Raw genomic sequence first — 27,538 nt, 5'->3', positions numbered from 1 at the left:
TTTCAGTATGGACCGTTCTGTCAGCACTATCCACACCTTACGTTCTGCGATGGCGCAGGGTGTGATGGCATGCCCGCAGGGAGCGGGATATGAACTCACGACTCTGTTTCCACATCCTGGGTGGCGCGCTCTCGATCCCACGCTGTCTTCAAGTTCAGCATCGCCGGTGCCCCATGATGAGTGCCCTGGGTTGAAGGGTGCCGCGCCTGCCCAACTCACAGGGGGCAGCTGGCCGTCATCCACGCGTCATGGGGCCATGGGGGGGGGGGGGGGGTGGGACCGCGGCCTGTTGGAGGCCATGTCGTTTCGCCCGGTACATCGTTCGGCCGTGCGCAGTCTACTTCGGCGAGGTTTCAAGTCGCGTTGGCTGTTGTGTGATATCTGCGATTGTTGATGGCTGCCGAATATCTATGACTCGGTTCCGTGTCGTTTCACGGATCAGCGAGGTCAGAAGTATGGGTCATTCGGATCATTTGGTGCATTTGTTGCATAATTTTTATCCATAGTGTTTGTGGATTACTCATTATTTTTCATACAGATGCATGGCAATGCTTTCGGTCTATTCAACATCGTATTCCTTAACTACGATGTGTGCGTACCAACTGGTTCAGAAATGCAAGCACAGGAAAGCCGTTCTGTATTTTACACATTCGTCATGCCACTGAATGGTATGATGATCACTGCAATCAGATATTCCAGCAAGCACATTCACCGAAGCACAGCAATACAACGGAATTCGCCACAACTTATCCATCACTGTCGGCCGACTCATCGCGGAGACCCTGGTTTTCGTAATATGTCTCCTTGTACATCATTACGCGACGTGGTCGCACCCGACTGACGACTGGAAACCAATTAGTAGGTTTTATTCCTGCCGGACGACATCTGAACATCGTTGAACGCTAGCCCTCAGGCGCCCATGACAGTGCCGAGGGCTTAAGCACAAATATAGATTATAACGCCCCGCCTTCAAATGCATGTCAGATGCCACCAGCATCCAAACGCGCAGTTGCTGACACGTAGTCGTGTAACATGTCAACACACGGCCAGGAAGCATGTGTAAAACACGACCCGCAATTCTGTCTGAAGCGCGACAGCGATACATCTGCAAGTGGCGGCTCTTAGTAAAGCCCTTGCACAGCGGCGGTCAGCGCCCCCCCCCCCCCCGCGCCCATTCACAGCTCGGCATCGGCGTCTTCCTGGATGGCGTCGAAGCCGTGGTTGACGGTGCCCCCGTTGGTGTCGGTGTTCGGCGTTCTCTGACGGTCGGTACCGACCGCGGTGCCGGGCCAATGAGGCTCCGGTACATCGTCACTGCAGGGGAGGAGTGTCAGGGTCAGAGAGACGGACGCCCCCGGCCGCCGGCACCGGCTGCGGCGCCGAGCCGATACGGCTCCGGTACATCGTCACTGCAGGGGAGGAGTGTCAGGGTCAGAGAGACGGACGCCCCCGGCCGCCGGTACTGGCTGCGGCGCCGAGCCGATACGGCTCCGGTACATGGTCACTGCAGGGGAGGAGCGTCAGGGTCAGAGAGACGGACGCCCCCGGCCGCCGGCACCGGCTGCGGCGCCGAGCCGATACACCGTCACTGCAGGAGACGGGTGTCAGGGTCGGAGAGGCGGACACCCCTGGTAGCCGGCGCCAGTCGCAGCTCCGCGACATCGTCACTGCAGGGGAGGAGTGCCAGGGTCAGAGAGACGGACACTCCTGGTAGCCGGCGCCAGTCGCAGTTCCGTAACATCGTCACTGCAGGGGAGGAGTGTCAGGGTCAGAGAGGCGGACACTCCTGGTAGCCGGCGCCAGTCGCAGCTCCGTAACATCGTCACTGCAGGGGAGGAGTGTCAGGGTCAGAGAGGCGGACGCCCCTGGCCGCAGGTACCGGCTGCGGCGCCGAGCCAATGAGGCTCCGGTACATCGTCACTGCGGGGAGCGGTGTCAGGGTCAGAGAGACAGACGCTCCCTGGCCGCTGGTGTCAGTTGCAGCTCCGTAACGCCGTCACTGCGGGGAGGAGTGTCAGGGTCGGAGAGTCTCTGTACGCGCTCTCTTCCGTGACGTCATGCTCCTGGCTATGCATTATCTATCATGCAGTCAGCGTTATTCAGATTGGGATAACGTCCTGTCTCGTGAGTTCGTATGCCGGGATTAGCCGACCTTGCGTCTACCACAAGGTGCTTGTCAAAAACGAATGTACTAAACAACCATTGGGATATATCATGAATATACTCCACATTTCCAGCAGCCACTATGGCCGTGAGTCTGCTAGTGACCATGATAGCTAGTAGAAGCGTCAGGTATGTACGTTATCTAGCTCAACGAGTGCCTGATATCCTTGTTCAACCATTTCCTCTTCGTATACATTGGCTAGTTTTTCTCAGCACGAGAACTCATAACGTTTAAAACGAGAACTTACGTCTTTCTTGGTCGGAAACGATCATTACATAAAGCTAATCGGATGAGCAGCATGATGCTGTATACAGAAAAATATAAGATCACCTTTTTCGGGACTTTTCCACATATCATCAGAATAAGATTTTTCTTATTGTTTCCCTGCGAACTTTCTTGCGTGCATCGGGCACGACATTCTGCCCTCGAGATGCCCCATTTCTCTTCCAATACATTTTCATGGACTACTTCCCTGGCTGACACGTGAGTCGGTGAAATGGTTTGTTAAGTGAAATGTGAATACAGATCGCTTTGCACCATCTGTCATGCACGGTGGCGAGTGCCCCGGGACAAAGCCGGCCGAGGCACGTGCGTAACTGGACAAGCGTGCATCATTTTGTGGGAACGAATCGCGGTCCATCAGTGCAGAGAGTATTCACCACATGAACTCCGGTGAGGCAAAGACAACGACGAATGGATGTCACCTGCACTATGTAAAGATTGAGAACCAGTAGCGAAGTGGTTAAACTGCAGCACCGACAACAATAGCAGCACGTAAATGCAGTTCGAAGGCTTTCGAGATACTTTAAAAATGAAAAATGTAATACGGGCACACCAACACGTCGGCCCGAGGTCAGCACAACGGCCAGCACCGCTGAACCTGGCTGAAGCCCACGCCTGCCGGTCCGTACCTCACGTCCGGGGATCCGTACCTTGTCTCCCGAGCTCGGTGACCTGTCTCCCGAGCAGCTCGGTGACTTATCCCCCGAGCTTGGTGACCTATTTCCTGAGCCCGGTGACCTGTCTTTCGCGCTCGATGGCCTGTCTTTCGAGCTCGGCGACCTGTATCCCGAGCTCGGTGACCTGTATCCCGAGCCCGGTGACCTGTGTCCCGAGCTCAGTGACCTGTCTTTCGAGCTCGGTGACTTGTATCCCCAACTCGGTCGCCTATGACAAGAGGCCACCACGACCCACCTGCCCAGCGTGCCCGCCTCGTGGAGCGTGTCGGGTAGCTTGAGGTACCGCGTCTCCGGCAGAGAGAGCGGAAGACCACCACACACCATCACCAGCACGGCCAGCACGATCTCAGGCAGGTGGGTGTAGTGATGCGCCTGTAACAACACGGAAAGCTGGGTTGCCCTGTCTGAAATGACCAGTAAAGCTGGACCACTCCTCCTAAAACGGAATGTAAGAGTGTCTTACGTGGAATAGCCCCATGTATGGAATGTCCTCTGATAGTGAGAAGTTTTCAACGTTTCGATACATTGCATGTCATTATCAGGACGAGCGCAATGCTGCAAAGTTATCTAGTATCTAAATATCCTATCTTTCGTTGTAACTTTGCGCCATTGTACTCGTCCTGGTAATAAAACGTAATGTATCGAAGCGTTGACAAGTACATGAGTGGTAGCGACTGCTATCCTTGCGATAAAGTTCTTACTACATCTTGCATGGAATAGTTACAAAGCTTAATCTGTAATAACATTGAACTTAACTCAAACATGGATCGAAATGATAACTTCAAATTCAAATTGAGTTGAAGCCATAAATTCAATTACAATTTCAGTCCTTCCTTACAGCCGTCAACCTCGCCCAATCGCATGTCGGTTTGAGTCCATCCCACCATTCGTTTCCCGCCCATATACTGACCAACCGCGCCACAAACGGCGCGAACACGGCGCCGAATTTGGAGCAGGCAGAGCAAGAGCCGAGAGCAGTGTTGCGCAGGCCCGTGGGGAACACCTCAGCCGAGTACACGAACACCAGACCGAATGAGGAGCTGATGCAGAGCCGGGCCAGCATGGTGAACAGCAACAGCGGCCAGTCTCGCTGGTACTCCCCTGAAGGAGATGGGACAGAGGTAGAGGCGGGCCGGCATGGTGTACAGCAACAGCGGCCAGCCCCGCCGGAGTTCTCTGGAAATGACCGAGACAAACGTGAAGGGAAGCCGGCAGCGGCAGCGAACGTTGTTGGTGCGCCTGCAATGGGAGATGGGGCGGGAGTGGACGCGGGCCAGCAGCACCACCCAGCCTCGTCGGAGCGCTGCTGAAAGAGACAGCCGGCGGAGCAGGGGTAGGGTTATCGTGACACGGAGCCACGTCTGAACTTCATAAATATGGTCAGACGTCCCTAGACTCGCTCGCTTCGTTTCGCCCACACGCTGCAGATCACAACCCTCCCCCCCCCCCGGACTTTTGCTCTACCCTTAGCGAGCAGCGAGCGGCGAGGCCTTGTACCTCGGCGAGGCGCGTGACGCGCTTACTGCCGCAGCCAGTGGTAAATGTCAAACCCGTCTGAGGCTCGTCTCCGCTGTCATCTGCGAGGCCGCATGTCGCGCGTAACTGACAAGACAATGCTCTTGTAAACTAAACAATGTATGGAACCCATCCACGGCACGCTGAGGCCAGACGATGACTTAAGACCATAACAGCAGACGATGACTTAAGACAAAAATAGCACACACTATCCTCTAGAGTTTGGCAATGGAGGAAAGGGTCTCTTAAGTTGGCCCCCTGTCCCCTGCAACCGACTGCAACTGGAACTCACTGTCCGTGACAATCATCTCACGGTAGCTCCAACAATGGTATCATCCAACAATGGTATCATCCAACAATGCGGCGGCATCCCGTACAAACGAGCGCAAGCCACAGCGAGCGTAGGTTTTCTCCGTTCATTGCCATCCAACTTTGTTGTTCTTAACCTAATGGCAGTCTCTTGTAGCGTTTTGTCATTGCAAAGGTTAACTCGATCGCAGCCAACAGTGAGTGGAGATTTACTGGTGACGTTCTCCACCGCAGGTATTTTTTTATAATTCCAGAACAGGTTTTAAAACTTCTCCGTTGCAGATTGAGATGCCTGATCATTGGGCGTCAGGCTGCTAGAGCATTAACAGCTAAGGCCTTGGAAGCAGGCAAGCATGCAGAGGAAATAATCCACTTCACTTCACTTCACTTCGCTTCACTTCACTCGTGGCCGAAAGCAGCATACGCCGCATTGTGTCGCTCCAAGCGATCAAGTGCTGTTCTTTCCAAGCCTTTTGGTGGCATACATGTCCGCAAGAATGTGACATCGAACCGAAGAAGTGAGGATGACATGCCAAACGTGTCCGCCATGGATCACAAGATCCCTCCCGTGATCATCGATGCGAGCGGCACCTTTGAATCGTTACCGCATATGTGTTCACGTCCAAATGAAGTCGCCGTCGCACCAACCATGAGCACATTTCAAAACCTGAGGAATAAACGCTAGTCTTCCCACTGGCATAAAGCCAAGGTGGCAGCTGTGAGCACTGTCGCACCTGGCCCAGGGCATAGTCTGACATGCTGCCCGGGGGATGATCCCCACCAGCGACTGCCAAATCCCCCCCCCCCCGCCCCCAGTAAACCGTGAAATCCACCAGTGGAAACCTTGATCTACCGGCAGCTCACGCCCGACATGAAGTTCGGAAAGGTTCAGGCGGAGATCGGAGTCGTGGTGGACGCATGCGTTCTGTATGGGGCCAAGCATGCTAAGGTGGGAGGCTGCTCTTAAATAAGAAAATAAAACCAAAGCACGAGCGAGAAAACGCTTTGAAACGTAAGACATTTCAGGCTGGTCGGGTCAAACGGACGGACAAGTCCGATTTTGTTTTGTGTACCGAAAAGTAGTATCGTATGTTCTCGATCTTTTTTTACACGTTCACGTCTGCCAGTTGGAAATAAATGACGTAGATGTGTGCCGAAATTTGGGAACGATATAACCAACAGGTGGCACTCATGTTTATGACAGTTATGCTGGATTATTTTCTAGTAGTTTCAGTTTCATGGACAGCTGCGACTGCAGGCAATTGAAAGACCGCGTAAGAAAGCGGCGAATCCAACTAGCGGGTCAGCGCAAAATGTATAATTCGGAACATGACCAGCGTGACGTCACGCAAATGGCATCCATTCGCAAGTGGGATCTGTCCTATTACCCCGGGGTCTGTCGACCTCGGGTCAGACTGCTTACGGCAACGTCGAGTTCTCTGAGGGGTTTTGGAGGCAAACACAGTTTGTCCCTCGGTTCTTTTCATGCAGCGTCGTAATGCTTATGTTAGATTTTGTGGATCTGGGATGTAGATGACCCCTCTTACCACACTCCCTTGACACTTCCCCGTGCAGTTTTCCCAGGGGAGTGTAGGGACGGAGAGGGCAATGAGGTCAGCTTGCTATGTGTCCTTTTTGCTTTCACTGTCCGTGCTGACTCCCCATGTCTATCGTGTGATGCATTGTGGTCCAAATTGTAGTAATGTCCCGTAGGCAATCCTTTCTTATCGCGTAGGTTGTCACGGCCTGTGCAGAGCATGACCCATGCCAGTCTCCGCATACATGTCATTATTCAACACGGATAATTCGCTGGTGTTTGGATATTAATGAACACGCACATACACCCTTAAGTTCCCTTGCACATCTATGCATCAGTGTAAGCCAACGTACTTACGCAATCCTGATTTCTGCGATGGCTCCAAATGTACGGCTTATTTCTACTCGTTACAAGCAAGGAAAGGAGAAAAACTAAACAAGTTTACTGAAACCGAGTTCAGCGCGCCGTTGGCATGCAAAATGTCTTGTTTATTGTAAAATGACATCGCATGTTCTCGATTTTATTCTCACGTGCGCACTTGAAATTTTCAACTGTAAATATTAGGTCACGAATTTATCAACGAATGCCATAAATTTAGTCAAGAGAGACACGACCCCACGAGGCTTCCATATGCTTACTCCACTGTCTCCGCACAGTGGCTGATACTTGCCTCTAGCAGTTCATGAGGCAAAAGTCATGCCTCCGCTCCCGAGCCCGCCCAGGCAAAAACGAACAAGTTAGCTATCACCTGCTCAAGTCGTGTACTGAATGGCCACAAAACACCTTTGGAGCCCATTCAGAATCATACATTGTGGACTAGGGATACTGGGACGCATTGAAAACAAAACGAGCCCAACTTTTTAAAATACGACATGCGAATGAAGCCTTGTAAAGCTCAAACCACGCCTTGTGCTGGGTGACTGGTTATCACCGCGCCTTCTATTGCATGCCGGAATGGCGATCCCATCGCGTTGTTTTTCGCTCAGCCGTTGTATTTCTGACTATCTTACCACTGCCGTAATGCCTCGATACCGCTCAGTTCCAGACGGGTCCACAATTCACAGTTTTTCGAGAACTTACTTCTGCGACATGTGCGATGGCGTCAAGTATCGCTGAATAAGAAACCTTAACATTCAATCCCCGCGACCGTTTTCGATCTGTGATCTGCATTTTCTGCACTGGCGTTGTTTGCGTAAATCGGCGCCTTCTTTCTGATGGGGGCGCCAAGATTCATCGTTATTTACGCAACGAGTGGAATTTCTTTTCGCAATTTTTTCGTGCAGAGTCGTCAGCGCGCACGTGCACCCCTCACGCACTTACATGTGTGCTGTGAAAATTGTGAAAACTGAAAAATTGAAAACTGAAAAGCATAAGGTCAACAAGCCAAAGAAGACAAAAAGACAGACAGACACACATTTGTGTACATAGCGTATTATGTGATCTCCTCATTGGAACACAAAGTCAATACAGAAATGCCTTACGCCTCTATATTGTGGCTGACCTCATTCTGCGGTACGCGGCCTAAATCAGATTCTCACCAAGTTCGTTTGGTTCTAGCCAAAAACAACTGGAAAATGGAAGTTGTATGCGACTGTCGGCATGACAGGAAGGTCCGCAAAATACGCAGATTTACCCAGAATTCGACTGGCGAAATCCCCCCCCCCCCAGTGATTCTCCCTAACCCACCCAGTGGTAGCCTTAAAACAGGCCTTGATCTGGCTGTGCACTTCCATCCAAAGTATAAGACAAATCCACATTCCCAAGCGATTTACCTGGCGTCTTTTTGCCCGGCTTACCTCTGCTGAAGCCGATAGTGGCCAGTAGGCACACGCCGCTCAGCTGCATGAAAGCGAAGATTGCCCAGCGTCTGCCGAGCCAGAGGCAGACTCCGATGCCGAGCAGGTAGCCCGCGAGCTCCACCGCGCCGCCCGCCACCGCGTTCAGGAACACGTCGCCGTCCAAGTCGTCGAAGGAGAAGAGCAAGCCGTAGTAGGCGAGCCCGTTGGCCAGCCAGATGGCCCAGACGCGGAGTGTGTGCCAGCGCAGCTGGCGGTGGCGCAGAAGCTCTTTCACGTGCACGTGCGTCCGTGCCTCGTGCTACGGGAGGGAAGAGGGGGGGGGGGGGCAGGGGTGAGCCGAAGCGTCCGTACAGCGCCAGCAGGGGTGTCACTTGTAACGGGTCAGATGGTGAATAATTTTGTTATGAAGGTGTCAGATGGTGAGGGGCATCGTTTGGGACCAGCATGGACCAATGACGGGTTTCACTCGGATATGTTGCGGAATGTTGAGGGTGTCGTTCGAAGGGTGCTAGATGTTAAGAGGTGTCATACCGAACGGTGGGGGTGTAGTCTGGAGGTTGTTGGGCGGCCAGGGTGTCGTTTGACGCCTGCCTGGTGTCGTTTGGGAGCGCCAGCTAAGTGTTGGTTGGGAGTGAAAGGTGGCACTGGGATAATTCACTCCATCCGACAGTCCAGCTGCTTCCCAAATGATATGTACGCAAAATTGTGTACCCTAGCACGTGGTATATAAGCACGTGCAGCACGTGAGGACGTCACTCATCAGCATATGGCACATGCCAGCTGGCATGGGCGTACACTCGTGCGGTCAAGGTTACGTTCTTAGGTAGCAGCCGGTCGCGTTTCTCATCGCTCACTGAGTCCGACACCACCTTGCATTCTAAAGCAAATTTATTCATGAGGATATCAAGTTACTACAGACGGACACGTAGGAATATATTTCGGTTGTCGCTTGGCTCACCTGTGGCACCAGCTGCACCGTTTCGTCGTACTCCCTGTCGTTGATTTCAGCGACTGACTCGATGATGGCCTCGGCACTGTCAACCATCCCGGCGGCCAGCAGCCAGCGGGGCGACTCCGACACTGCCCTGCCACACGACGTCACGTGACGAGGTCAGGGAACACGCCGCTCTGCCCGGCGGGGTCACGTGACTGGGTCGGGAGACGCACGGCCGGGCTTTTAAGCTGGGCCGGTATTAAAGCCAGCTTAGTAGCTGCTGATGAGTTACCGGCGCGTAAGGTGAGAAGCTCAGTTGTCTTTACCCAAACCGCCGGCTTTGGCAGCCAGGCCAGGACGAGGTTTGGGTTGGATTAATGCCTGGCTTTTTACAGCAAACTTGGCCTCGGTCTATTATGATATGAAAGCATAGATAACGAGTGTTGTTGACTGTTGTAGTTCATACCCATGCCCAGAAAAGGTTTCCCAGTACAGAGGCACTATATCCCCACGTCAAACAATACCGTACAAGAACGCTCCCTCGCTGTCACTGACCAGTAATAGAGGATGAAGAGAACCAGAGGAACGCTGATGGCTAGCTGCAGATGCTGCCAGTTGGTGATGAGGTACGCGATGCCGGCCAAGCTGATGAAGCCGAAGGCGAAAGGCACCTGAAACAGCAGGCCCAGGACGACCCTCCACTTGGCTCCCACGATCTCCATACCTGCCAACAAAGCCGGAATATCACGTTCAGAGGTCACCACATAGGGGCTGACACGACCACAGCTTTCAGTCGCTGAACCTGGTACGTAACCAGAGCTTTTCTGAAATTCCGAAGGTACACTTAGGCCATTATCAGACTGTCAAACAGCTTGATGCAGGAGTAATTTGTAGTAGTTGGAAACGCAGTGGCGTAGCCAAGTTTTTGTGACCACGCCTCAAACCCATGGTAGTGGTAAAGGTACCGAGGGGCCGACAGAACCTGCGGTGTTCAGCTGTTTGAAACGCTGCCCGGGCTTCTAAAGCATAAGTAAACGAATTCTGAAACATTAAATAGGGACCCGAGCCTAAAAAGCCCTCCGATTTAGACAACAATGCTCTTGTAGCGACGAAAAGACCCCAGGTTGGAAGTACCCCTCGTGACCTGATTGACCCTGATGACCTGATTAGTCCCGCCCGGGTAAAATCCTGGCCACGCAACAGCCATCCCACTTATATAATTACCATTGAATATTACAATCAGACATGAGCCATGACAGCACTCAAAAATTCGGCGCTGGTCCCAGACCGAGTCGGGATGTCTTGCGTGCGAGTCCTGGTCTCGAACCCTGGCACAGTGTGTCGGTGCCGCGCACGGGTCCGAGGCTTTCAGTACCGAGCCCAGACCGGAGTCTGAGTCCTAGTCTCGCGCGCCAGAATCCGGATGCGTATCCATTGGCTTTCCATGGGACTCTTCGTGCGTGCAAAAACAATCAAGGGTTTTGAGGATAAAAATAGCAAGGAATCGTAACTTAACCTGATGCTATCTCTGTATACCTTTTTCCCCATCGTACATGCTTTGGTATCAAAATGTAAACGCATAAACGTAAATGCAAATCAAACTCAGCGATCCGCACAAGAGTTTTACCATGGCTACGTCGCGCCGGTTGATAAAATGTGATCTTGATGAGCTGAGTTGTAACTCAGCTGCGTCCAGCCCGAAGCGAATGCTGGTTTCGTTTGTTTGAGAGAAAGTCACGGTCCCGTTTTTCCACAACCATTGGTTGCGAGTCTCGCTCACATTCCTTTAGGCTTGAGACTGCGTCCGAGTCCATGTTAACTGGTCTTCTAGCCGGCCAGTCTGGATCAGCGCTCGATCCACTCAGTCCGAAAATCTATCAGTCCGGGATGTACTCTGCGTCCGGGTGGCCCCAATCTTGTACCCTGATATTGATTGTTGCTGGCGCGGGGTCATTTGGAGGCCACTCACAGAAGACGAAGTTGGTGATGTACACAGCCTGGACAGCAAGGGCCAGGATGAAGCGCAGCACGATGTACAGCATGATGCTGTTGGAGAAGGTGACGGCCACTGCCGAGATGAGCGTCAGCCCCAGAAGGCAGAGGATGGCTGGGCGACGACCAAACCTGCCCGGCAAACGATAGAAGCCTCATAAAAACAGTGCGGGAAGGGCGGAAGTCAGAAACGTAATCTTCAGGGCCTTGGATTTGTTCGCATAATTCACTTTACTGACGTTTTTGGTGGCGCTTGTAACTTTTGTCGATGCTCTGAAAGTCACTGGGCAACTGCCTTCACAGAAACAAAAAGAGGCACGTACGCCAAGCACGAAGGCAATCAGTGCCGAACCTGTGCGAATCCTTGCAAGACATGTGGGCGCCCGGGGATCGTGGAACATTCTTGGATTTTATCGCGAGCCGCAGCGCGGAGGCATGTGACCCTAACCAGTCGGCCACAGCGCTCCTCCAGCTTACAGCGCGTGCCATCATCGCCGTGGGTGACACTGTCATCCCCGTCGCTGTCAATACAAAGCGCGCGCGACAAGACCCGGTCAGAGGATGCCCTCGCATGACCCGCGATTCCCCGCTCATCGGCAATTTGCCTGGCTGTAGTGTAACTACGCGCTGCTGGCCGGCCACAGGCGGCCACCGGTCGGCGCTGGACCAGCGCAGAGCACATGCGGCAACGCTTGAGGGAACGAGAGGGAGGGAGGGCTGTGCGCGTGTGGGCCAACGTCACGGCCAGCATCGCCGAGGAGTGCAATATCGCGCGGCTGGCGACAGCCTGCATACTTCGGCGGGCGTTTTCCCGTAATCCTCGCAATGAGCTCGCTTTTGATATGTTGGGCCAATGGTTAGCCGTTTGAATGGTGCGCGAGCTGCACGTAGTTCCCTTGACGAAGAGCGGAGCCATTTCGACGTCCATTTAGTAAATTAGTTCACGGATTAGTAACAAAATAGCTTTGTCGCTTTTCTAATTTGCTAAGAAAAGTTCGTAAAGTGATTTCAGCTAACCTAATCAAACCTAACGTGGTCATTTAACATGGTCGTGAGCAATCCCGGGTCGATATTCCTGAACTTCTACTATAATCATGAGGAAGCCAAACATCCTCATGTCTTTCTTGGGACTGAATAACACCTAGTGATGGCCGGAGAGAAGCCGAAAATTGTAAAGCATCAGCACAGCAGACGACGGCGATAGGCTGCATAACAATTCCATCCGAGATAATATTTGTTATATTCTACCAAAGTTGGATTTCTTATATTCCACCAGAGTACAGGCATTATAGGGGGCTCGAAACAGTTCGGGGTTTTTGTCGGTTGACCACACGCAAAATTTGTGTGCGAGGTGATTTTTCTGAGCGTGCAGCTGCTACTTCTGATGTTATGTATGTCCATTATCGGTTAGATTGCCGAGTATAAGATATTTAAGACATGTAACTTCCTTTGTGAAATTTCTATTCAAGTGGGACTTGAGTAGCAGAGCATTTTGTAGATTGTCAGACATAATTCATATAGCTGTGGTTACGTCTGGATTATATCAAATAGAACCAGAATCGATGTACGTCTCACATACTTTAAATAGCTTCTGAAGACCAGCAGCAGATGGGAACAACAGACCAAGATCTCTGCGCACAGCGGACGATACAGCAGCCGGTCCCCACGATAACAGCCGATTTAAATATCATTGACAGATTAGCTTAAATCATCAAGGTATACATTGAACAAGCGCGGAGACACATCAAAACCTTGCTTAACTCCGTTGGATATTTTAAACATGATTGACAGCACGCCGCCCCACCTAATAAGCAGCGACGGATTCAAACACGAATGGATCTGCACGCACGAAATGCGGTTCAAGCAACACGTGTTACAAATTTGGTCTAGCTTCCTCCGTTGTACGTGTTTCAAAAGGCAAGTTCTCATAATCCTGCTTAATGCCTTGCTGGCAACCGTAGAAAGTGAAAAGTGATGTGAATGGTATAGCCTTTCAGGTCGGCAGCTTATTAATTAAACTTGATTGATTTAAGGAGGTTAATTGATTTAGTGTTTGTCTACCAAATGACGCTTGAGACAGTGCTCGAACATTGAGTGCGTGGGTCTGGCCCTAGTTCTAGCGTCCGGAGACAGTGCTCGAACATTGGGCTCGAACATTGAGTGTGTGGGTCTGGCCTTAGTTCTGGAGTCCGGCCAGGCCTGGTAATTTCAGTCGGCGACATCGATGAGTTTCAGTTACGTATATAAAACAAAAGATGCGATCGCAGGGCGATAGTCTATACATTCCAGTGGCAAAATTTGCATTGCAAAAAAAACGTCAATATCTTGGGTGACTATTGGTCACCGTGAAATGGACTTCACGTCTAGACAGTCTTCAAACTCTCTCAATATATGTTTATGTCGCTGCATTCTCTATCGTGACCGCATTCGAAAAGGTTAGCATAAGTTCAGCTACTGGCACAGCCGTGATTTGGACAGTGTTGGGATCGCGCACTAACTTGAAGGTTGTACTTTCGCCCACGGTGTGTATTCGGTTTCACTTATTTGTCTGTTTCTGGTCGCCGAGGTCTAACAGTAACATTAAGAAAATCCCCGGACGGGCCGTCACGTTCTTGCACCCGCGTGTGACCCAGACCCAGGAATGCAGTCCCGCATTCCGCTGGAGGGCTCCAGCCCAGCTTCCACAGCCTTGCCGCCAGCCCCCCTCCCCCAACTTCGATAGGAAAGTGGCTTAAATCCATGGAGAAATTCGAGTTAGCGTGAGACTGGTGATTGTTGACTTCCACGTTGTTACCCGCCTAGCTCACGTTACAAGACACTCAGCCGGTGTGATCCGTGGCAGACACCGACACCCCATTTTTGCTGATATTGTTGCCTGTCCTCGCCATCGTCCAAAGAGTTGTCTCACGACCATTCTGGCGACACTCCCACGCCCTGTCGCTGGAAGCCTAGCCTGGCTCCGCTCCGTGTGATTCGCAACTGCTTCAAGGTCAGTCGTGTCTCCTGCTGTGTTGATGGGATGTTGAGAACGATGTTTGGTGGAAATGGTGTTATTGCAGGAATAGCTCTCATGATCAGGCAGCCTGTTTGCAAAGACTTGAAATTTATGCGGCACAAAGTTCAGGGAATGTACCCCCCGCTGTTCAAAGCTGCATGAGCTGTGTTCAGTGGTTTCAAAGATCGTGCTAACGAGCAGCAGAGCTCGACCATGATATGCTGACTCATGGCTTCTTCTGTCTTGACATGCTCACCTCATCCCAACTGTTACAATAGGCTTTTTAGGGGGAGGGGATATGCAAGTGATTAATCTAAGCACGGGCCAAGGATGAAGTGATATCCCCTAGCAGTTGGTTACATGAGGACCAGTGTTACGTGCAACTCCTTTTCCATGATGAGTCCGTCGTAGGACATCAGAATTTACATTTCTTAGATTAGCCTTCGCTCCTCATTTTACCGTAACGACGGTGGATTTTCCAATGTTCTGGTAGTTGATTACTTGCCTCGGGTACCCATTAAATACAGTCAGGTACCAATCGATTGTACGCTATTTTGACAGCCTCGAACGTCGGCACGTCATCTTCCAATCAGGTGCGAGCGATGTGTTGCAACTGACAACTGAGCATTGAAGCAGTTGCCCGCTCAGGATGGGCTCATGACAAACGTTCAAAAAAAGATTGATGGGCTAGCTATGCTTAATAAATATTTGCACCTGAAATCGTGAACACTTAAAAGTGTTCAAAGTCCTTGCCTAGCAGCTAAAAGTTTACTATACAGTCATCTGCCGGATTCTTTTCTCTTTCGAGGGACATTGCACTTCAAGCTTGCTACATCCCTTGTCTGCTGTCTAATTAGTGGGGTACTTTTGTATAAGGAACCGTATCTCCTCATCTTAACGACATCAGGTAAGAAGACGACTGCTCGCCATGTCATCTGCGCATCACATCTTGCTGCCAACGCACTGAGAGTTCGAGCTTAACTTTGTCGAAGCCCTAAAAATGCGGTGCAGGTGATAGGCTGAGCAGCGTGAGCCGAACGAATTTTTGCGATGCAGGAGATGACGTGTTCCGCAGGCTGAGTACGGAGTTCTCGTGTGGCAATAATCTACCTTCAGTTTACCGGGAGTACTGGGTAAACAACATTAATCATGAATCGGCACTTTTAAAAGCGACGTTATAAAGCTGCGCTCATGATCACGATTAAACAACGTCAAGTAAAAAGAAACACAGGTATTGTCACAAGCTGAAAACAGCGTGAAGACAATGTCTCAAAATAACCAATTTAATGAGCTCCCACGTCCTGTCACCCAATGCGTGGTTTTACGCTAAGGGATGTTGCAAGCGCATTTCTGTTCTTCAGATATGTAAATCCGCACGGTGTGAAAGAGCGTCAAAATTTAACAGATGATGCATTGTACACACCTGCGTATACATACAAATTTAAATATATCTATACATTTATACATTTTTTATATACATCAGAGCATTTATATATATATATATATATATATATATATATATATATATATGTTCATGCATATGACATCATCTGGTGGTCCGAGATCCTGATCGCTTCTGATCTACAGCCGCCTGACGACTGAAGCCGCCTGGAGCTGACGGGAGTTCACTGATCTAAACATTTCTTTTGTGACTGAACGTTCGGGCTTCGACTCCCGTCATAGAACTGCTTCGCTGACTCTTGTATTCATTAAGTGTGGCACGCTAGTTTTTAAAGATTTACTCATAACCTTTTGTATGAGTAGATTTATGGGATCAGAGCTCACTTTAAGCAGTGTTTTTTTTTTGCGTGAGCCCTGGTCCTTACTATCCGCTCGTGGAAGTCTCAGTAAACGGCAGGACAGTACCTGGTGGCAAAAGTTTAAGGTGCCTCAATGCCCTCGGCACGTTCTGACCGATATCCTCAGCACGGTCCGTTCTGGGCTCTGACATCACCTGGCTTTTAGCACGGCCGCTGCTACCGGCCGTAGGGCGTCCCACCGAAGAGCAAACAGCGGACTCCTACAGCGATTCGAACCCATATCGCCACGGGTGGATGAATCAGAAGACAAACACTCTAACCAACTGAGCTATCGGGACGAACTAATTATTTGACATGACACATACTTTTGACAATAAGTGACTGAAGTCTGCGGGTCACGTACCTGTCGGAGACCATGCCGCCGAAGAACACGCCGATCAGCGTGCCGACCAAGTAGGAGCCCGTCACAGGCCCGATGAGGTAGTCGTATTCACAGACGAGGCCAAACTGTGGGAGCGGTCGGCGTTCCGGTCAGCTGGTCAACAGCACAGCTGAGCAGACCAAGCACGAGACCACCAACAAGCAAACGCGATGACCCGGAACGCAGGCGCCTTCCGACCGCAGCTGACTGGACTTGAGAGGAGAAGCAGGCTTTGAAAGCAGGTGTGACACTAGGGCCGCGCAGTAAACGGATGCTCGCCGTCCGCACAGACACCGGCTTATGTTACTGCACGGCCGTCCCGCGTCCATCCATGAAACCAGGCGCCGTGTGCCTGCTCACGGTAAAGCGAGGTCGATGACTAACGTGCTCGCGTATGGTCCACTTGTGGAAGGCGTGGTCGAACTGCCAGCGGTCGGGTATCTTCCGCTGGTGCGGGCACTTGACGGTGGCGTTGGAGAGGGGCGGTGGCGGTCTGTCCGGATCGGGCGGCGCCGTGCTGTAGTTCAAGGCGAACACCCGACACCCGTCCCAGACGGGGTCACCGTGCTGTGTGCAGAGACGACGTCCGAGAGTGAGGGTGCGAGCGCCGGACACGGAGCTGCCAACGGGCGCTCATGCTGCGGTCGAGGCGCAGGATTGCCGCCGCAGGTTCCGTGGCAACCCATCTCATCCCGCTGAGTGGCAGTCACGACTTCGAAGGAGCGGTGCCAATGCCAGAAAATAGGGGGGTGTTAAAGATTGCCGCATGGAGCTTGCTGTTGTCGTTCGAGGGTGTCACTTCGCCCTCCCTCCCAACCCCCACATCACATGTAAGCCTTATGCCGAGATGTTTGATCACAAAGATTCTCCCTACAAAGTGATAGACTTGTTCAAATGTATGCGGAAATTTGCACAAGCGAAAACATGTGATATGAATATTGCGTATGATATGTGCATAAAATATGCGTAATGTCAGTAATTACGTGCAAGCTGCTATGAACATAGTACAGCGGTTTAAACCTTTCGTAGAAAATTTCACATATGCATGAATGGTTGTGATTTGCACAAAAAAGACAACGGTTAACAGCTGCATGATGATGCAGAACATGCATCTGGGCTCGCCCACTCGTTTTGACCAAGCTTGTACTCCACGCACGTTTTATTTCAAGTTAAATTTGTTCAGACAAAAAAAAAAACGCTGATCACGGTCAAATTTATTGCGTGCAAACGCACTGAAGCATTGTGAAACTGCGCTTAAAGTGTCGTGATACTTGCTATCGAAAACTGCACAGAAGTTTCCAGGGGTGATTAGGAGATGTAAGTCAACATGCTAATGACGGGTGTCCGATTTGCTTCAAACCCTCGACCGATTCCTATCGGCACTGAGCACGTCCAGTGACCACTCCCTCCGAGGGTCAGTCAGAGTGTTAACGGGCCAGGCGACACTGCACCGGTCCCCGGGGATGTTAGTTCCAGGGCTGATATTCCAACGGCTGATACTCGTGAGTGTGTACCCGCCTTGCTGCTAACCTCTATACATGGCTCTGATGCGTCCGCATGCCAAACACCGATCGATGCCAGATGGCCGGGCGAAGCCAGGACGAGGATCGGCACGGTGGCGATGAGAGGCAAAACGAATTCAACCATTCTGCTGGTCCTGCCAATTTTTGGCCCTCCGCCTTATGATTCTTCAAAAAATCACACGGAAAAGCACAGACCGCATTCTGAGAAGTGGCACCGGAGCATGTCAACGGCTGATACTCGTGATGTCAGCTCCTTAGCACAGTAAGTACCAGAGCAGCGAAAAACATCCGGCAGGGCCCGGGGAGCACCCATCGTTAGTGTTGTGGACACCCATACGTGCGCACACGTGCGGTGCGCACGTACGTGTGCGCCGCTGCACACGTACGGCGCACACACGGGTGCGGCACACGTGAGGTACGTTCGGCGCACACACCCACCTTGTCTACGGACCGGGGCGTGCTGTAGTGGCGCCACTGGTCCACCGTCCAGTTGGCGAACGCCGCCGGACGTGTGCACCAGAAGTCGGCGTCAGGCGGCGCGTGAAACACCACCACTAGCGTCTGCCACGCCACAGGAATACCTAGAAACCACATCGCCGGCGTCAGTCGTCAACAACAAGACAACGTCAATCGTCAACAACAAAACAACGTCAATCGTCAACCTGCATCAAAAAGGCGCGGTAAAACATCGGGTTGGGAAGTCGCCTCTGCGTGAGGGAACCGCGTGGGAGCACTACACCGAGAGGTGAGGGTCAAGGCCGCACGCATACTGGGATCGGCAGCAGACCGGTGTGAGGGGTGCCGGTAGTGTAGCGGTTAACGCGGATGCGTGAACCACTGCGCGTCTGAGAAACCAGGGGTACGGGGTTCGATTCTCCGCGGTGCCCGCCCTTCCTGCCAGGGTGAGAGGCAGGCGACGCCGTATAGCCTCAGCAGCTGAGTGCGTCGTAAAGCCCTAATGACATGACACACACAGACCGATGTGACGTCGCGCGTGGGGTTAATATCCTTTTGCATCACCGCCATGTCGGGGTGCCGGGCAGCCAGGGCAGTTCCGATGACGAAAAACCGGTCGGCCAGGTGGCCAGCTCTGGCGGGCCCCGTGCTAGAGGCTGCATGCCAGGCAGCGCAGCCGTGCAAAGGCAGAGCGCCATGTGAACTGTAGTAACCACATAAAAAAACACTTAGAGATTTCAAACGAACGATCCGTGGTATGCTGCTGCACGTGTCTTTTTCAGTTGCCATCTTAAAGCTTTTCTGGTTTTTTTTTTGGGGGGGGGGGAGAAATGCTAAATCACACTATCAAGGATGCAGCTCCGAGAGGCTAGGGAGGATTTATTTCGGCCGAGGATGCACAATAAAACACGCTCCTCTTCCTGCCGTTTGGATGATGGGCGAAGGGATGCGGAACAGTCGGAGTCAGGACCGTCCACACCTCTGCGCACTGTTACACAACATGACACACTATGTTTTGCTGGGGCGTGACAAAGCGGACCCGTGTTCAAAACGCTGTCAGATTATGCATGCGATGTCATGGAAAACGCGTGCCACGCGTCGACCAGTGGTGACGCTGCACCAACGTTAGTCTCGCCCACGTCCCGTGTTTGGGTGCTCACTGAAGAGAGACAGCACGATGAAGCTGACTATCTGCCACCTGCCGATGTCGCCGATCTGGTCCAGCAGAACGTCCGTGCGCTGCCGCTTGGTCCCGGCCATGTCGGCACTACCCTGCAACGGCGACACGGGAGTGACGGGTCAGCACGACAGGGCTCAGCCGAGAACGAGCCACGCCGGTGGTGACCTGCGGCGGCACCTCGCGAGAACGAGCAGCACCGGTGGTGACATGCGGCGGCACCTCGCGAGAACGAGCAGCACCGGTGGTGACCTGCGGCGGCACCTCGCGAGAACGAGCAGCACCGGTGGTGACCTGCGGCGGCACCTCGCGAGAACGAGCAGCACCGGTGGTGATCTGGGTGGCACCATATATATATATATATATATATATATATATATATATATATATATCCTTTCTTCTCGCTACAGCAGCCTGTTCGATGAATGATCATTCTAGTATGTATGTACGTGCATGCCATCATGATTGTTACGGGTATTTATGGCATTCCTATTATGACCTTCACTGTATGTGTGCATGAGGTAGTCAGTACGCATGTGCGCGGCATACAAATGTGAAATGACATGCTAATGACATGCATGATGTGCAATGCAGTGCAATGAATGACATGCATGACTGACTCTGACCTATGCTAATCGGATATCCGGGACAGGATTCGTGAAAAGAATCCGTCAAAGACCACGCTAATTACCGAGGAAGACTGCGGGTCATTCATCAAAGTGGCCACCGCGAGAGCTGTCTTTTAAACTTGTACACCGTAGGAGGAATGTAAGCAAAAGGATTGCAGCTAAGAGTGCTCGATCACCAGTGCTCTAACTGCGTATCTCTCAGGTGCTTGTAATGCTTCTGTGGCAGACTGACGGGCGGGCAGCCCCCCCCCCCCCCTCCATTCTCGTGGTCACCTGAGCTAAGCGGACAAACACTGTCAGGCACCTACGTCAGCTGCACAGGACGGTAGAAAAATGGTCAACAGACGTCCGTCTCTGCACGCTCATCTGAGATGAGCCTGGGAAGTGTTTGGCGGGCCACGACGGGTCGAGAAAACTGGTTTAGCACGTATGCGCGCCAGCACCCAAGCCAGCCAGCCCCCCCCCCCCCCCCCCTCTCTCTGATTAGTCGCATGGATCGCTGCAAGACGTTATCAGCAGACGGGACCTGGCGGCTTTTCGTCTCGTTAAAGGTCGCCGTGGACAGATGCATGCGGAGGAGACGGTGATCCTCGGGAGCCGACTCGACGCCGCTGATTTCATCGGTAGTGGATCTACGCAATCCTCTCTGACGGAATGTCCTGCACGGATGGCGCTCGCAAAACTCTTGGCCAAACATGTCCGGCTTGTTGAGAGAATAAATTTAAATTGCACTTCATGCAAGATGTATGGGATGCAGGCCCCAGCAACTCCGCTTACAATAAACCCAGTCTTCTTCCAAACGGACACTGCACATCCTGCATACCGGAGGCTCGCGGATGGAATACGGCCCTTGCCATAGCTGAAGGGATGACGAAAGATAATCCTATAACGCGTGTCGCACCTTGGCCAGTGCTGAGTGCGGCGTCACAGACGAATCCGTCGCTGCGCGTTCCGCAACAGCAGCGAATGCAGACGAGACAAGTCGCGCGCACGGACTGCATGCTGATGCGGGCGAGGCCAAGCCCCTGTCAGGCCGAGGCAGCCCCTGTCAGGCGGCGGCAGCCTCTGTCAGGCGGCGGCAGCCTCCGTCAGGCGGTGGCAGTCTCTGTCAGGCGGCGGTAACCTTTGTGAGGCCGGGGCAGTCTCTGTCAGACCGAGGCAGCCTCTGCCAGGCGGCAGCGGCCTCTGTCAGACCGGGGCAGCCTCTGTCAAGCCTCGTCAGCCTTTGTTAGGCCGCGGTAGTCTCTGTCAGGCCACGGCAGCATCTGTCAGGCGGCAGCAGCCTCTGTCAGACCGGGGCAGCCTCTGTCAGCCCGCGGTAGCCTTTCAGGCCGCGGCAGCTGGTGTCAGCCCGCGGCAGCCTCTATCCGCCTGTTGCAGCCTCTGTCAGCCAGTGGCGGCCTGTCAGGCGGCAGCAGCCCCTGTCGCCCGGACGCGCCCTCCCTGCGCGTCAGCAGGTACACCAGGGAGCTTATTACGCTGGCAGGCTGCTGCACAACAGCACTGCTTCGTAGTGTAGCTGGCAGGGACGGTGCGCCACCGCGCCAGCACTGTCTCGGGGCGTAGCTGGCAGGGACGGTGCGCCACCGTGTCAGCACGGTCTCGCGGTGGGGCTGGCAGGGACGGTGCGCCACCGTGTCATCACTGTCTGGGCTGCCTGCTCACATGAGTGTAGTGACAGAGCACCACTGCGCGCGAGCTCAGTTTGTACTCTGGCCGCCAGGTGTTGTGCGTTGATGATGCCACTGAGCGTACTCCGATTGCTGCTTGTGGTGTTTCAGTGACGTCAAACGCTCTCTTATTTGGGTGTTCACACAAGATGCTATTCTTCACCGGGATGAAGTAAATAAATACCTGTTTGCTAACTACCTGGTCACAATACAAACCAAAGCATCAAAATCATTTCATTAAAAACACATCAGCATGTATTCCTGCATCAATAGAGATGTCCTGATCATTTGATGTCCTTCAACTCAGCTTATCCCCCCCCCCCCCCCACACACACCCTCATGTGCCCACCTGACCATCTGTGATAAGCGCGCCACAGACCAGACCGCAGAGCGGACCGCAAAGAGTAAATTTATCCTCAGCCGAAGGTGAGAGACACATCTAGTGATGCCTAAGCACGCCGTTGCGGTTTTCGGACAGCTGATCATGGCCAGAAATGCGGATACAGGGCTCTCCATACTGAAGGGCAGGGTGCGGCCCAAAGCACCGACAAATACTACTGAATAAACATCTTCTCAGCAGGAAATAGTTCAAAGGCGATCAGCAAACATGAACTCCGAGCGCTCTAAAAAGAGCCCGTAAGCGACTCCTTGTTCCCGGTAAATTGAGTCTTTCTGCAGCACGCGTCCGCCCTTTATATATTACGCGGTTCTCAGAGCAGGTTCTACTCATTTTTACTGCATGTAAGGACTGTGACTCCGAATCTGAGTGGGAGTTCGATGAATCTGAATCTGATTCGGAGTCAAGTCTTCAGATAAGTCCTGCTCTGAACTACTGTCATGATGGATTTACATCGAGTCCGAGTCTCAAAATGGTGGCCCCGTTCTTAAGCCTTGGCATTGCCTAGGGAAGCACGCGACCCCAATAAAGTCGCTATTCGCAGTCTGCGCCAACACCTGTGTTAACATCGCGCCATTTGCTGTACTCCCTGCAGCACCAGTTCCTGACATTACCCCAACTGCTTCGTTCCAGCTCACGTCAGGGGTTTTCGATAGTCTATATCGTGCCAGGACGTGGTTTAATATGCCTCTGTTATATGATTTTTACTCTAGCACGTGTACTCCGCCTTCTACTTAGTTTTCCCTACCATCGGTGCTTTTCCCTGATATGCAAGCGACATCCTGAGATCAAAGTAGATCAGTACAATAGAACGATAGATCACTTAGACTGGACTAATAGATATAACCCAAGTTGATGTCTAGTTTGTATCTCAGCATTTTACGCCATAGAAGCGAGGTTGGTCGGTGTTCCCACCTTGACACTTGGTGGCATCGTTTTCGCAATGGCAAGGGCAATGTCGACACCGAGATGTCATCGTTAGCTATTCTGCTCACGTTGAGCCTTCGTCATCGTTTTTCATCATAAGCGTTATGGTGCCATGATTGTTGCTTGTATTTCCACCTTCCTCATAGTTTCATTCCCTCGCCCACGACCTAAGTGCGCACCATGTAATTGAAGGGCATCATATGGCGATACTATAATGGTGTGTACAGAGATCGAATGGTCCAATGCTGATTTGCTCGACAATTCGTTTAAATGTTTACGAAATGTGGCATTACGGCTGCAAGCTGCAAGCTGAGTGCAAGCCAGGAATGCTAATGCAAAATTAAAACGGCTCTGTCCTTGACCTCAGACGCAACTACGCCCTTATTTCCAGGGACAGTCTATGATAGAGATGACTGATGTCTGGTGCTATTGTAACTTCTCAAAGGGACCTTCAATAACGAAAACAATGTAGATCTTACCAGAACTGCTTCTGTGCGAATATGATGCTGTTCTATACCATATCATACTACGCAATAATACACTACACTGATATGCCATACTGCATTCACAGCGTACTATAATGCACGTAGTTCTGTGCTATACTTTACTTTATATGACACTACACAGTTCCGTTTATAGCGGAACGGATTGGCGTCTTCCAAGCCCAGTGATCAAAAGAAAATTTGTTCAGCTCAACATTATACATAGCCCTGCTTACATGATGTGGGCACCTGCCTGAAGGACAGTTGCACCCTTCCAACATGCAAAAAAAAACTTCTGCTTCATGTGGGGCTGTAACGAGTTGCATTGTGTCCTCGGACCTGAAGTCTAAACAGCCCCTGACTGAAATGCGAGACTGACGAGACTGAGCTCTGTATGAGCAAAGAGAATCCGTGTGCCTGCCGTTCTAGAGGATTCTGGTTATAGAGGAAGCATAATGCCTGAGTAGTCAGTGTCTTCGACTGTCCTGTGGGGGGCACTGGTTCAAATCCCAGTTGCGCCTTGCCCCCCCCCCCCCCCCCCCAAGCGCTAATATGGCCTCTGCTGTCATTCGTGTTTCATAAAAGGATGCAGGGTGACGTGTGGTGCACCCTTAATAAATGTCACATGGAAAAACCAGCGTGAAAATTCGGACAGAATGTTCTTGTAGGACACGATGCTGTTTGTATCAATCTACTGCCTAAAATCCTGCGCGTTTTCAGCTGAAAATTTTCCTGGTAGAGAATTGCTGAAAAATGTGTCGCGCAAATGCAGACTATCAGACACTTATTATCTATTCTTTGTCCGGCTTTGTTTCTGTTCAGTTGGAAGATACTTATCAGGCTATGCGTCAGTGTCAGTGTCAGACACTTGACTCAGCAACAAATCTCGCACCTTCGCTTTTTCAATGGTTCAGGACATCACGGCAGGCCTTTGCTTGGGACATCGGGAGCCAGCCTGATTCAGTGAATGTTCGGTGGTGTCAAATTAATGAATGCGTGTGTTGGGGCTCCGTTTAAAGGACAACAATTTAATGCTACAAAAAAGCGCCCAAGGTTAAAATTTTAATCTTGCAAAAAATCGTGCGCTTTAGCTGTTTCAAAACATAACTCCACTTGCTAGGCTTCCATTAGCACTCTGGTCTGCCTAGGTAGTTTTTATAACCATCTTCTTTGAATGTGATCGAAGGCATTCCAGCAAGTCCGTATAGTATTCGAACCTCAATGTCTAATAATCTGAAAAATTGGGCCAACTTATTATTATCTGGGCGCGGAGGCGTTATTGTGTATACTTCTACGGGGGGGGGGGGGGGATTTTGACTAGTCTATCACGTGTGTTTTAAACCAATCACGAGCACGTTTTTAACCAGTTACCAACGCTTTTAAGCCAGTTAAATACGCTATGTTAAGCCTATTGCAAACGCTATTTTCATGTTGCTAAATGGCATTTTAACTTCAACATCTAGTCGCGTGCATATTGGTATACGCTACATATTTAGTAGGGGCGGGGGCTGCTATGTGTATATCACCCCGTTTGGAAACGGACAGCGTGCTGCACATGTGGCGGACTTCACTCGGTGTCCTGAGTGTCCGCTCCCACGGAAAAAACGGATTTGCACAACTGCTCTATTAACACAACTACGGATACACTGAGGATAAAACGATGTACGCACCAATCTCCCCATATGTGCTATGAGAGATGATTTTTAATAATAATGGGAGTGTGCCGAATTATAAGGCAATGCGATTACTGCCATGCGCTTAAAAAAAGATCGGTGGTATATTTTCGAACTACTTTATCACAAAGAGGGCGTCGAGGAATTGAATTGATACATTTTGCATGATGTGTTCGAAAGTCAAAGAAAGATTAGCGTGCTGTTAATTGATTCTTTGCGAAGTCACCGAACTTAGGTAAAAAGTCAAATTGTTTTCATTGTGACCGTTTCTTGCTTGATGACGTCATTTAACCAGTACTTCCACGCGAGCGCGGGTCGCAACTCATAATGCTCAAGTGTCATGAACGTAAGACTTTCCTTGTTTACGTTAACTTCAAACTCATGTCAAAGCGACGATCACAGTGCTTGTTACCGCGGCAATTCTGGTAACCCGTTCGGTTACCTGCCCCTTCTTATTCTGTCCTTCCAGTTATTGACATGCCTGTTGAGGTCGTAGGAGTTCAGCTTTACTGTTAGGTGAAAGTACTTTCTGGCAGTACAAATGATGGATTTTCCGTGACCTGTCCACGGAAAGTTAGCATGTGCACCTTTCTCTAGTCGATATGTGTCAGACCACGGCACCTTGCGTGCATTTGTTTTTTTTTTGCGGCACGGCCCACCTTCCATGCAGGGTAAAAGATGAGTTTTCCCGGTGATCATATTGAACCGTCTTACTAAGATATTTTCTGCTAATTTAACCCAGTTCCAAGCTTTACACCAAGTTGCAGTTTTACATGGGATGTGAAACTGCGTGGGCTTCTCACTTGAAATATAATATCAATTTTTCGTAAAAAAACCTTAAATCGGTCGATGCTAGAAAATGAAAATTGAAACCATTGACACATGAGAGCGCAACTTAAATGGCATAAATCCGGGAATAAATCTGGTCTTTAAGTTAGTTTGAGTCAAGTACATCAGCTTAGGCCGCTAACCGATTTTATATAGTGACGCCTCTGAGCGTGTCTGTCCAAGCTTCCGCTGGTTGAATCCGTAACGCACATGTTCGAAGAGGACTATAAGCTCAAACATATTTTAATAAATAATATATATTTTTTTTATTTATTTATATTAATTAATAATATTAATAATAAAAATAGAATATATATTATACTAATAAATAAATAAATAAATAAATAATAAAAACTCAAACATAATACAAAAGCTCAAACAATCTAGACTTTTGAAGAGCGCACGCTTAACTTAAGAATATATTGTATCGCAACCATGCACTGTTTCCTTTGGTCTGAGCAGTTTAAACAAAAAAAGCGGTTATTGCTCCAAAAATATATTAAAGTTTCTCTAAGGGAGACGGGGATAGCTCTTTATGTAAATGCATTTCATTTACAAATTCTGCACGCTCCACCATTCAAATTTTATCAGAGATGGTCATGACTACTTACGATTTGCTTCCCTCACGACTGAAGAGCACAACAATGCCTGTGTGAATTCTCGCCGAGCTTGCACTCAAAGCGCTACTGTCGCGCCACGGACGCTCCAACGCGAGGCAGTTCGTCGGACGATAGCTCGCGTCACGGACGCCCCCACAAGAGGCAGTTCTTCCGACGATAGCTCGCGCCACGGACGCCCTCACAAGAGGCAGTTCATCGGACGATAGCTCGCGCCACGCACGCCCTCACACGAGGCAGTTCGTCGGACGATAGCTCGCGCCACAGACACCTTCACAAGAGGCAGTTCGTTGGACGATAGCTCGCGCCACGGACGCCCTCACAAGAGGCAGTTCATCGGACGATAGCTCGCGCCACGGACGCCCTCACAAGAGGCAGTTCATCGGACGATAGCTCGCGCCACGGACGCCCTCACAAGAGGCAGTTCGTCGGACGATAGCTCGCGCCACGGACGCCCTCACAAGAGGCAGTTCGTTGGACGATAGCTCGCGCCACGGACGCCCTCACAAGAGGCAGTTCATCGGACGATAGCTCGCGCCACGGACGCCCTCACAAGAGGCAGTTCATCGGACGATAGCTCGCGCCACGGACGCCCTCACGAGAGGCGACGCCGTCGGACAACGGCGACGCGACGCCCACTCCTGCGCCGCCACCCTCGCTCCACTGACTGCCCGGACGCGGTGCCGTCCCGCGCCCCGGTGGCCCGAGTCGGCGCCGTGAAGGCTGCGTGTCCCCCCCCCCCAAACCCACCCGACCTGAACCGCTCCCAGACCT

The 27,538-nt window shown here is 51.3% G+C and overlaps 1 protein-coding gene across 1 annotated transcript; it reads right to left on the bottom strand.

Annotated features, from left to right (window-relative positions):
• Positions 1-1,175: 1,175 nt before the first annotated feature.
• Positions 1,176-26,935, bottom strand: LOC119095010 (organic cation transporter protein). The gene is made up of 12 exons (XM_037217916.1): positions 26,759-26,935; positions 19,525-19,636; positions 18,347-18,489; positions 16,770-16,952; positions 16,368-16,471; positions 11,187-11,341; positions 9,773-9,941; positions 9,242-9,368; positions 8,281-8,581; positions 4,034-4,224; positions 3,359-3,495; positions 1,176-1,314 (listed from the first exon to the last, which is right to left on the bottom strand). The coding sequence occupies exons 2-12, from the start codon at positions 19,622-19,624 to the stop codon at positions 1,176-1,178; spliced, it is 1,749 nt and encodes a 582-aa protein (XP_037073811.1). The 5' UTR covers positions 19,625-19,636; positions 26,759-26,935.
• Positions 26,936-27,538: the final 603 nt, after the last annotated feature.

This window comes from Pollicipes pollicipes, unplaced genomic scaffold, assembly GCF_011947565.3.
Source record: "Pollicipes pollicipes isolate AB1234 unplaced genomic scaffold, Ppol_2.1 Scaffold_4219;HRSCAF=4965_pilon_pilon_pilon, whole genome shotgun sequence".
In the NCBI taxonomy this organism is placed as follows: Eukaryota; Metazoa; Arthropoda; class Thecostraca; order Pollicipedomorpha; family Pollicipedidae; genus Pollicipes; species Pollicipes pollicipes.
This window is presented reverse-complemented; position numbering and strand designations above follow the sequence as displayed.